Raw genomic sequence first — 13,113 nt, 5'->3', positions numbered from 1 at the left:
TGCAACTGAACCTGAATAAGGCCCTATATCGTGAACGGCCCTCCTGTCATCTGCACATATAGTCACATGACATGTTCAGTGGCAGCGAGGTGACATCACTGAACAATATCGTTAATGATATCAATCAGTATGTATGCGCTAGATCGTTCATTCGGGAGTCTAGGTCGGGTATGGATCATTGGAACAACTAGGTAAACAAGCATTAGGTGGACACCACTAGGCCAACATGCATGAAGGTCAAAATGGTGTAAGGTTGACAGGGTCATTAAGCCGACAGTCAAAAGGTCGACGTGTTGTTGTTGTTTTTTTTTTTTGCCCCGAATGTTGACACAGTTGACATGGGCACTAAAAAGGTGCGCCGCATCCCCTTGCATGGCAGGGTGCTTCACTATACTCAGAACACTATTCTCCCACCACACCCTAGTGGATGGTAGGGCATGAAATACCACCTGTCGACAAGTGTCGGCTCAAAAAAAAAAAATATGAAAAACCCCATGTCGACCTATTAACTATTGATCTTACCCAGGCCGACCTAATGTTTGTGTCGACATAATGACCCTGTCGATCGAATCCCATGTCGACATTCAGTGGTGTCAACTTAACGCTTGTGGTCTAGTGTATCCCATCTAGGGGACATAAAAAAAGAAAAAAAAAAAAAAGTCAGGCCATTTTTTTAAAATAAAAATTTTACCTCCACAATCTGATATGATCAATGCAATAAGCACATGAGCCTGTAAAAGCACTCACCTGACATGGGGCAGTATTCAATGTGGGCCGGCGACGGGGGTTTGTATGGCGAGGATGGCTTTTCCTTGCTGAAAACAAGCCATGCCATCAAACCCGCTTGCCGACCCTTGCCGTATTTAATGTAAGGGAGAAATTCTCCCTGTGAAAGGAAAGCAGGGATCCCCTTCAACGGCGAGGTTCGCCACAAATGCAGCGAGTCCTCTGCATTTTGTAACGAACCCCGCCGTTTTAATGGCCACTCTTGCCTTTTCCACCTCCCCGAAGGGAACCAGCGAGATGGAAACGGCAAGTGATGGGAAAGGAGTTGAATACTTGACGGTGAGCTATTGGCACAGCTCACTGTCATAGCTCGCTTCTTGGGCGATGAATACCCCTCATGGGCATAGTTATACTCTCCAACTATTTACCATTATACAAATAAACTAGATCATATAGCTATTGTAACATTTATCAGTATTGTTTATACAGGACAAATATTGCATATATGTACAGGGGAAAATAGCATAGTTGCCAGATCATCCCTTTAATAAGCCCAACATATAAATTACACATGTTCTTGACTACTTTTCAAATGTAATGACAGTTGGTATGAACTCTTGAACACCTCCCAACCATACCAGCTGTCATTACATTTGAAAATTAGTCAATAACCTGTGTAATTCAAATGTGCCTTTATTAAAGGGGATGATTTGGCAACTATGGAAAATAGGTGATATGTCGTTCTATCTGGCAGAACAGCCTGACATAGGGCAGTATTCAATGAGAAAATTCTCCGTGTTTTATGGAGAATTTTTGCTTTTTTCGCCTTGGACGGAGCATTTTGCTCTCCAAAAGCGAGCAACCCTATTCAATGTGAAATATTCTCCGTCTTTCTAAGTGATTTTCTCCGTGTCACTCCGTGTAGCAATTCTCCATCTTTTAATGGGGAGCTGGAATGTGAACTTTTAAACTAAAAGTTTTTTTTTTTTTAATTTTGGTGTCAAAAAATCAGTTTTTTTTTCTGTTAAGGGGCATGTTATTTTTATTCATGTGCTTATAGCACATGAATATATATTTAATTTTAAAAAAAATATTTTTTTAAATTTTTTTTTTTACACAGTGCAGCCAGCAGGGGGCCGGAGCGCTCGAGCCGCTCATTAGATATTCATATATTCACTGCACCCGATCGTTAATATGCACGATCGGGTGCAGTGAATACTGGGTCCCCTGCTGGCTATAGGGGGGGGGCAGCCTGTGCTGCCTGGGTCCTGGGGAGCCCCCCTCCCCACCACATTCCTCTGGAGCAGCCAGGGAGACTTTAATCTCTCTGGCTGCTTCCGTCCCCCGGCTCCCTGAAAGCTCCCTGCCGCGGACGCTTGTCCGCTGCAGGGGTTAAGACTCGCCGCGAGTGGCGGCGAGCATCAGCCACATTGAATAGTGGATAAAGTGCCATGACGGAGAATCTCCAAACATGGAGAATCTCCGCAAAAACACGGAGAGTGCATGGAGAGCGAAATAAAACGCTCTCCATGCACGGAGAATTTTCTCATTGAATACTGCCCATATAGGGCACATTGTTCACTATGTACTCCCTATGATGCTAACGATGCAAGCTCCCTCGCTAGCAAGAGCCTTGCTGCCAGATTCCCCTTCCAATGCCGGCTCTCCAGCCGAGTCTCGTCGTTCTAATGTTGCCGTGTTCACATGTCGCCTAGTGTATACCCAGCTTTAATTAGATTGACATAGTTCTCCTTTAAGTAATATATTTGGAGGCATGTGGCGTTCAACCTGGTTAGCAGTGTCCTTGCTATATCTTTGACTTACAGTCACAAGTATTATTCAAACATGTTATCACTAAGAAATGCAAACTGACACCAATTTAAACTAACCTAATATAATTTACTGACCAATTGTTTTAGTATGTCTCAGATAACTTGATACTCCTCAGTAAATAAAATAGATGTAATAACTGGAGACAGAAACAAACAACAGATGCAAACTTTGTGCTGTTCTAGATCAGTGCTCCTAAATTGTAGTTTTATGTTCAAGGTGACTTGTTATTAACAGGTATGATATGAAATGCTTGGAGTGTGCGAGAGCCAAGTGGTATACAGTGCCACAGCAGAGCTATACAATATGGGCCAGCGAGCAGGTTAACGGTGCCCCTCCGATGTCTTATCCCCTGCCCCTGTGCACGTGCACACAGGGGAAAATAAAAAATAAAATCACTCACAACACCGAGCTATAGTGCGTACACGTGGAGATGGACTATTTTTTCTATTTGATTTTGCTTACAGAAGCAAAATCTACTTGAAATTTAATGCACATTAGCAGCATATTAGCTTTTAGCAGCATTCAATGCAGATTCGATCCCGATGTGAGCTCCCGTGTAGTGTAAATCAAATATAAAAATGGCATGGTGTCAATAACCCGGCAAGCATCCAGTAAAGGCTAGCCTTCGCTGGATGCCTTGAGACGGAGACTGGAAGAGCAGTGTGTCAGCTCTTCCAGCAACAACCCGCCCCCAGCCGCTCACCTCCTCTGCTGAGAGTGGAATCCCGCACAGGGCCTGCCCACTCAAAGCCGCAAGGGTGCCATCTCAACTTATGTGTGTGTGTTTCAGTGTGCCCTTACAATTTACATGTGTGCTGATATGCCCTTACAACATTTGCATGTGCTCTTAGTGTGTGTGTGTGTGTGTGTGTGTGTGTGTGTGTGTGTGTGTGTGTGTGAGAAAGTGTGCCCTTACAATTTATGTTTGTGTGTCAGTGTGCCCCTGGTGCCTATGTACCCCTGCTCCCTGTACAATATAAGTGTGTGCGTGTGTGTCAGTGTGCCCCTGGTCCCTATACAATGTATCGGGGGGGGGGGGGGGAAGGGTTACCACCTCAACCCTTTAATTCCAGACACATATTAATTGCACAGATTCTGTGATCTGGTTGACTTCAAGACTCCATTTCACCTGGTATTAAACTGCCACAGAACCTGTGTAATTAATATGTGTCCAGAATTAAAAGGGATGAGGTGGTAACCCTAGGGGGTTGCCTGTTCGGTGGTCAGCCCCCTGCCCCAAAAAACACTAGACAGAGGGGGATGGGGGTGCGCCAGTGGTAAACCATTGGAGGCACCCTTTCTTTACAGTGGCATGGCCAGAGATTTCTCAGGAGAGCCCGCTCCTGCAGCGCAGCTCAGCCAGAGGAATTTTCAGCCATACCACTGAAGGGGTTAAAATCCTATAAAAGGGTCCATTAAATGAAAAACATTTTCACCTTACAAAACTTTCGCTCCGATGGGCCTTAAGACTAGTTTTGAATAAATCAATGTCCAACAACAGACAGTACTACAAAAAGTCTGTAACATATCATTCAGGAAAAAATAACAATGAACCAGTGTTTCATTAAAAAGGGAAAAAGAGATTAATAATATTTCCTTTGCAATGCATGTAAAACGACCTATAACATATGTCACCATGGAGAACTTCAAAGTATGCAAGCTTAAAAATAAATAATGGCTGGGGGTTTTTGGGAGTATTCAGTCAGTCTGATCTATATGGATGCACTTGCTCTATATATATGCGCTTGTTAGAACAGCTGTCCTCAATATCAGTACACATTTGCAGCAACACTACTGTGGATCCATCTGAAATTGCGGGATCTTGCATCTAATGGCTGCACACATTACCTTTGAATTGGCTACATACACGCCCATGGCAAAGCTGTGCCAATCCGTTACACCCACTTAGAAGTGGAGATCCAGCTGACTACCATGCTACTCTGCAGAAATGTGTATATACAAATCATTCAGGATTGTGAACAAGTGTAGTGTGACCAATTCTAGATTTCGCCACTTTGCAGGAACCTTTGAATCAGTCACACAGTCAAGTGCAGGGCTGGGCAACACCGGCCCTCCAGGTGTTAGTGAACTACACATCCCAGGATGCTTTGCATTAGTTTTGCTATGTGGCCATGCTGAAACTGATGCAAGGCATGCTGGGATGTGTAGTTCATCAACATATGGACAGCCGGTGTTGCCCAGCCCTGGTCTAGTTTAACAGCTTACAAAGGCATCAAGCCAGAGAATGGATATAACTGGCAGACATCTTTAGTGCCCAAATTGTCCTCTTACATTAAAAAAAAAAAAAAATGATACACAACAAAAACTTGAATACCAAAAACTCATGAGGATGACAGACAACTATTATGAATGGTGTTTAAATGCATTGCTAACCTTAATAGGTTGATCTTAATATGAGTAAATTACTCAAAAAAAAAAAAAAAACAGACAAAGCAATTAAATTGTACACTAGTCCAATTGGCTACCTATCACCTGATTCTGCCGACTAGGGCCAAGAAATCAGGTGAAAAGTGGCCAAAATTTGGACCTGATGCATGTCCAACCTCTGACTCGGAACTGGGTCACATGCCATAGCACCTCATGCGATGGATCAGATGGCTCTAAACTGCAGCGAGAAGTCGCAGCAGTGTATGGCCACCTTAAGAAGATAGGGTTTAGCTGCATTTAGCGGCTAAACCCATCTAATCTCCAAGTTAGGGGTCCACAATCCACAGATGTTATGCATAGTTCTGCTTGCCACCTCAGAGGATGGTGTGCAAAAGTGTGTTCATCCAGAGCAGTACAACAATTAAATTGCTCGGTCTGGCACCCACTAGTTACAGCCATTGGGGGAAACAATTTAAGTGCCAAAAATGTGTCCATATGCAATTAAAAGGGAAAGTTTGCATAATTTAATACAGAATCTTTTTTTTTTTTAAATCAGGAGTATAAAGGATCATCTGAATTAAGCACTATAGCTATGTTCACACTGGGCGACCATATTGCCAGTGATTTCATGTGCTGTGGGAGATAGATCGCTGGGAGCGCGCTTCCACTGCCAGCCCTTCATGGTCGCTGGTCGCAGGAGCACGCTCCTCTGATTATGGCTAAAAATTGCTGGTCGCTGGTGCACAATGCACTGTGCACCAGCGATTTCTAGTCAAAATGAGGTAGAGACAGAATAGCTGGCAATTTTCAGCCAAAATCGCTGGTCGCTGATGAAAACAGTACAGGACTATATTGCTGAGAGATTTTAAGTCAAAATCGCTCAGTGACCAAATCGCACCGTGTGTACAAAGCTTAAGACAAAAGATATATTTATACAATGCCCTAACCCAATTTAATTTTTAACAATTTATAACAGCTTATTTAAGTACCCTGCCCTTTAAACTTCTGATTGGAATGAGAGTTCATGGAAGTGAGGACAGGATAAAATTTGTGGGTAAAAAAAAAAAAAAATCATCACCACACCCTTCCCAAGGGTGGGATCTACTAAAGAAGAAATGAACTGAATGTTCTGAAGCCTTGCTGCTGGGGCTCAAATGTTGGTTCGATGGAGCGAGGGGAGAGTGGTAACCCCACAGCAGCCTACGGGCTTCTCTCCATAGGGCTGTGTGAGGGATATCTGACACGGGTTCCTACCAGTATCCCCCATGGCCACAAGTGTAAGGGCTGTTTCACACAGTACGGTTCCTGCCGCACGGTGAAATCCCGTACGGTCAGGGAGCCGCGCCGCACTCAGAATTTTATAATGGCAGGGATGGCCACAGCCCGGCAGCCGTCCCTTCCAGTGGGGGGATCCGGCTGCAGCCGTGCGGCCGGGCCGTGGCCGTCCCGTGTGAATGGACACAATAGTGTCCATTCACAACTGCTGAGTGCGGCACGGCTCCCTGGCCGTACGGGATTTCACCGTGCGGCAGGAACCGTACTGTGTGAAACAGCCCTAACTCTGCACAGACCCGAAGTCCAGGGACCAGCGACCATCGCAAAGAGCAGCTCTTAATGGTAAAGATGTCCTTTGCATTGCTAATCGCATATGTTCATTAGCATCGTCGCGATGGGTGGTGGAATGTACCACAAGTGGTTGTAACATTCTGCCACTGGAGAAAACAGCTATACATATGAAGCGATGTACATGGTGGGTTTAGCCCTTCGAGGCATTTTATATTTTAATGTAAATACATTGCTTTGAGGCTATGTTTTGTGTCACAATTAATGTTAACAACATATTCTTCCAAAATGAACCTGCACATATTTTAGGATGTGTTGCCCTGCTCTTGACATTTTAGACAGCTAACTTAAGAACAGTGTGACATAGCTCCCAATGACTGTTCAAAGTCAGATAAGCAATATGGAATTGTCTCAGTTGTTGAGAATAAAACAATGGCAAAGATTTATTTGATTTGTAACCTAATAGCACAGCATTGTGACTTAGCATAAATTTAAGCAGACATGGTGCTTTTTGAATTTGGCAAGCAACACAAGTCTAGCCCTTTATAGGCCAGGTCAAGCAGGCACATCACATTGAGGATTGTTTGTGAGATTGGTAGAGGCACAAGAACACAGGTGGTTATCTGCTGACCAGGTTTGCAAGCATGGTAGACCATTATTCAATTGATCTTTTTCAGGTACTTCTCTGGCATCACAATCATTTTGTACACACACTCAAGCCAGGGGCAAATCTATATATTTAGGATGGTGGCAATACAGATCTCAGACCTAGTGTTCATTCTAGCACCCGCCAGCTTTGAACACCCACGCAGTTCCTCTTCCCCGCCTGGGGTGTCCCTGTCTGCTGTGGTGTTTCTAGCACAGGTCTGGTGTGCATGTCAGTGCTGATATACAGACCACACTGTGCTAGAAGCACTACAGAAGACAATCGACATCCCAGGCAGGGAACAGGAACTGCGTGGGTTTTCAAACATAGCGGGTGCTAGAATGAACACTACAGACCCTACTGCGCATGCGCAAATTTCCAGGAAAATGATGCAGCAGCCATTTTTCCAGTGATTTATTAATTGCTGCTGCTAATGGCAGTACCGCAGTGTTGCGGAGTATGAGCACTAGAGCGCTGCGCAAATCGGTTTAAGAATGTCCGCAGTGCCATTTATTACAGCAATTTCTGCAGCACTCCTGTCGCCGCTGGACTCCGGAGAGTATTAAAAAAAAAAATGGGTGCAGTGTGTGCGGTGTGGGGCCCCCTGGGATGGAGGCAGTACCCTACTTTCTAGTCTCAGAAGTAAATTGAAAAACAAATAAGACCACAAATGTCTTATAGCACAGTCTTGTGCCCAAGAGTTCTACACACTGTAAAATGTAACCAGATCAAACTGTGATTGGAGAACAGTTCCAGCCATTTCCAACCACGGTCCACAAGGCACACCAACAGTGCAGGTTTTAGTGATATCCAGGCTTCAGCACAGATGGTTTAATCAGAATCACTCAGATACTAATTAAGTCACCTGTGCTCAAGCCTGGATATCTACAAAACCTGCACTGTTGGTGTGCCTTGAGGACCGTGGTTGGGAATGCCTGCCCTAGAGGGAAGACCTTCCTCTGGTGAATTGGCTGTGCCCGAAGCATGGTGAGCCTGTGAGGGTACAATCCATCTGAAATAAAAAGTAAATAACCTACACCTACGTAAATTAGAGATAAAGCACTGTGACGACATCTAACATCACATCATAGTAAAAAAAACAAGTGGATATAGACACAACCATTATGTCAATATAGACAAGACTGCACTAGAAGCAACAAAGCAGACAGTGACCCCCCAGGAAGGAAAGAGGAACTGCATGGATTTTGAAAGGTGCAGGGTGCTAGAACACTAGTTAGCTGCAACAAAAATGTATGCAGATCCTGCTAAACCCGAACATGCAGGATCAAACATCTCCCCTGAATTGTCACCTCAGGGTTTATAATGCTAAAATCCCTTTTAGTAAAACTGAGAGCAAAAAAAGCCATACTATCTGAAGCATATTTTCCAAAATAATTACTTCAAGTAGGGCAACAATGGCAACTTGCCCCCATTTCCACTGGGGAATACATGAAAACACTATAAAAAATAGCAGCCTAATAAAAAATTAGTAAAATGTGTATTTTATGTAATCTTTTGCACCACTTTTACACTAGAACTAACGGGTTGCACCCAGGTTTTTGGACCCGGATGCGACCCGGCAGTTGTTCCCTTTTTACACCAGCGTCCCCAGGCATTATGCCGGGTGGGCAACGCCAACATCTCCAATCGCCAGGAAACTCATCAGCCAGACCCACTTGACACCGACTGACTGGTGGCAAGCCCAGCACCCAGGAAAGCTGCTGGGCTGGGCCCAGCCTCCTTGTGCCACCAGCCTCCATCCATTCACCGCCTCCCAGCCTCCGCTGCTGTGTGCATAGTACAGCACACAGCAGCGGTGGTTGTACACGGCCCCATGGAAGTTGGGGATCCGCTATTGGGTTACCCATTTACACTGCCTCTGACCCTGAACATTTGCCTGGTCGGACACCCGGGGAACAGGACTTTTTTTTACCCCTTTTACACCAAGCCCCGGCCCAGACTGGTGCGGCAATAAACCGGGTCGCGGCTCTGGTGTAAAAGTGGTATTGGGTTTAACTCCATTCCTCTGGACACACACACCATGTGCATGTTTTCCTTACAGAATGACAACATAAAGAATAAGAACCATCTGTGCTTCTTTCACATTGTGACCATCAGTAATGAATACACCTGTGCTCCATCAAGTAGATATGGAAAACATGTACCACTGCTGCAAAGACACCCAACTATTTCTTACATCTGCAAATACTTGTTCTAGTATAGTGAATATGATACATAAGAAGAAGAATGGTAACAGATGATCTTCGTATTAAACAATTATTCCACATGTATTAATTTGCAAGTAGTTACTAATCATCTATGCTAATTGGGGTCGTTTCCATAACTTGCGGTATAAGTATGACAGTCAAACCACAAATAGTAAATATGGAAAGAAAAACATTTACAGTAAGAAATGCTGTAAAAAAAAAAAAAAAAAAACATGCACATCAGATTTTATTTTGGTACTTACTATGGTGTTATGCAACTGGAAAATTTTGGTTTGTTTGTTTCTTTACCACAGAAAAAAACTAAAAATAACAGTGGCAAACATCCAGACTTTACTGCAGGATTGCAAATTGCAGAACAATTAAGGAACAGCATAGTTTTATTATTGAACATTAGTATCTTCTCAGCTTTGACAAAGAGAGGAACTTTATGACTTGATGAAAGATATATTGGAGGTCTATATCCTAATGCACAACAATAATTGAATATTATTTTCATCATCCAAGCAATAAAGGCACCTATTATACTTGTACATTTGGCCACCCATTTATTTAGTGGCGCATAAAAAAAAAAAAAAAAATCATAGAACCATCTATGGAAGGAGAATAAAAAAGAAAATAACCATTCCCCTGAGGCCCCCTCAAAAGCAAGCAAAGGATTGTAAACAGAATAGAATCATACTATAAGTGGAAGGAACTTTTTAGGTGTTTTGAGCCTAAACAGAAGCCTGTCAGACACGTTTCTAAGAATGTACACAAATACTGTAAAGTACCAGAGGTAAACTTTTAGTTGCCATGTAAGAATGCCAGTAATTCCAGATTGGAAAGCATTGATTAGTCTCCCTTGAGCTGTATATTCACAAATTCCATTACTTTATGTCACAAACATAACAGGTTGATGAACTGAAAACAAAGCTCTTTTAGAACAGGAAATGTGTTGGACACTTCAGTGGAACCTAGTGCTCAGTTATGCAGTTTTCTATCATCTGGGAACTGACATGTTGTCCAACTACTAAAGCTCAGTGTATTAGAACACACATCATTTAATAACATGCAAAATTAATTCAAGTTTTATTAAATAATAGTCTACAATACAATATGAATAAAAACTAAAGTATGTAGATCATATCTGACTGCCTGTGTTACAGAGCTGACTAACTTGTGTTGTCATACAGATGTACTATGATGACACAGAGTGTAACCACAGTATTACAGAATGTCTGCTGGAGAGAGTACATCCAAACACTTGCCCACAGTATTTACAGTGTGGGGGTGGGAAGTACACCCTGACACTCACTATTAGTATGGGGATGAGAGCACATTTGGACACTAAACCACAGTAGTACAGAATGGGAGAGTAAATCCTGACACTCACATAGCCATATTATACTAAGGGGGGTAGTAAAAAAACAGACAAGAACCAGTTGACCCATCTAGTCTGCCCTAAACACATGTATACACATACACACGTCACACACTAGGGTTAAGTTTTGACAATTCACCTGCCAGTATATTTTTGGACTGTGGGAGGAAACGAACATAAGCACGGGGAGAATATACAAACTCCACACAGTTAGGGCCATGGTGGGATGCAGCAATGCCAACCATCACACCATACCTATTGCCTTACTACACTGACACCCACAGTATAGTATGGGGGATAGACATTGACCCACATTATGATAACATAGAGGAAGTACACCCTGACACCTGTCCCATTACAGTATGGGGAAAGAGTACACCCTGACACTCACCCCCAGTATTACAGTAATGGGGGTGCAACACCCGGACACTCACCCACTGTATTACAGTAATAGGGGTGGAACACCCGGACACTCACCCACAGTAGCCACGGTGTCAAAGTCATCCAACTTGTACTGATGCTGCAGCTCCGGGCAGGGGGGTGAGCTGCGGCCACATGCAGTCAGCCCGAGGCACCCAGGGCTGGGGCTGGTGACACCCCCATCACAGCTCCCCTTCCCGGCACTCCTGGAGCCGGACCTGGCTTTCGCTGAACCGGCTGCGGCTGCCTCCATCGGAGCCTGGCGTGTGATCGGGGCAATGAGCGGCACAATGGGCAGGGGCACGGAGACTCAATGAGGGCGAGTGTCTCCGCTGTGAGTGCCGGTAACAAGCAGCATGTGAGTCCGGGAACGGCGATCCTCTCCCCGGCCGCTCCTGGCCGCCGGACAAGGGGAATCCTGAGTCTCACTGTGCGAATGGGATCAGCCCCCGGTGCGGGCAGGTGGCACTGCCAGCACGGATCTGTCTGGAGGAGCTGTCACCCGGCATTGTGTCTGCTTCTGGCACCGCACCGTCTACTCCGTGTCTGAGGCGCTGGGGCTCTCCGCGTTCCCCCCGCACATCACAGCTCCCCGGGACTACAGCGGCCCCCGCGCGGGCTCTTGGGATGAGTCTCAGTGCCCCGTGCAGTGTAACGCTAGGGGCACGGCGGTGCCGGCGCTAGTAGCGGGATCCTGCCACTTTCTGTGCCCGTTTCACCACTTTGCTGCTGTCTCCGCCTCTTCCCCGCACATTCAAAATGCGGCTCGTCTACACAAGGAAAGATGCCAACAGGGGCGGGGCCCGCACTGCCCGGTACCGCCCCTGACACACCCAGCGCGGCCCGGCACGCCCAGACTCGTGCTCACCGGAATCAGCAGCACCCACCCATTGCTCTATGGAGCCGCCTACTGGCTGCTAGGAATCTTGAAGCCCCGCCCACTTGCACTGCTAGGACCCGCCCACTCCTTGCTGCCCCTCTCTGCTTTGTTTCTGGTCTTGTTCATCCGAGGGCCGGGGACTCCTGTGGGCGTGTATCTGCTGCTAGTTCCCATCCGAAAGGGACGGGGCGTGACAGAGAACCCTCCCTGTCCCGCCCCAGGCCCGCCCTTATTCCTGGCTATTGGGCGTATCCTCCTGAGCACGGAGCTTTTGAGGCCGCGCGTCCTGAGTGAGTGGGACGACAAGGTTTCTCGTAGACACTCGCGTTTTATTGTGTGTGTATTCGTGTGTACGTCTACCAATGACAGCGCAGCTTTCATGGTACTGCAGTGTTAGGCTGAAAGGTGAGCTTTCATTGGCTGATGTTAACACAGGTCATTGCAATAATACTGTTTCATCATGGTATGTACCATACCCTCCAACATTTCAAATGCAGAAATCGGTACAACTTCAGAAAAGAGGCGTGGTCACGGGTGAAGGGGCGTGGCCACACCCCCTTTCTGATCCTTTTGATGAACAGTTTGCTGATTTAGAATTATCCTCTCTAATCAGGGTGCAGTCCCTACTCGATGCTGCAGTACAGGGAGACTCTCCGGCTGCTGCTGCTGCTCTCACACACACAGCCGCCTGCGGGGAGGGACTGCAAGGACGCGGCGGCACGGGCAATCAGCGACCTTGCAGAAGTGATTGACGGCAGTTTAGCCAGTCAGTGTAGGGGAGCTGCAGCCATCAGCCACACTGCCGTGCATACCTTTCAGCGAGGAGGTGCGCGCTGCTGCTGGGGGAGAGGTCGCCACTGCTCCTGCCGCTGGAAGGTCACAAGCCAATAGGAGCTTGTGATCCAGCAGCTGCTTCTGATTGGCTGCCGGACCGCGAGCTCCTATTGGCTCGCGGCCGTCCAGACTCGGCACGGTCATCAGGCTGCTGCTTACTATAATGTAACTAATTGGATCGATGCTGCTACGGACTACTACATGCAGCCGGACAGCGCGCACAGACAGCGCTCTC

General features: G+C 45.9%; 1 protein-coding gene across 1 annotated transcript in view; it reads right to left on the bottom strand.

Moving 5' to 3' along the window:
- The window catches only part of PRKX (protein kinase cAMP-dependent X-linked catalytic subunit), a 150,961-nt gene extending 138,347 nt beyond the window's left edge, over positions 1–12,614 (bottom strand). Inside the window, exon 1 of the mRNA XM_083172575.1 lies at positions 11,222–12,614. Coding sequence (XP_083028701.1) covers positions 11,222–11,417 — 196 coding nt within the window. The 5' untranslated portion in view covers positions 11,418–12,614. The remainder of the gene's footprint in view (positions 1–11,221) is intronic.
- Positions 12,615–13,113: the final 499 nt, after the last annotated feature.

The sequence above is a fragment of the Crinia signifera genome, chromosome 2 (genome assembly GCF_055691185.1).
Source record: "Crinia signifera chromosome 2, ASM5569118v1, whole genome shotgun sequence".
NCBI lineage: Eukaryota > Metazoa > Chordata > Amphibia > Anura > Myobatrachidae > Crinia > Crinia signifera.
This window is presented reverse-complemented; position numbering and strand designations above follow the sequence as displayed.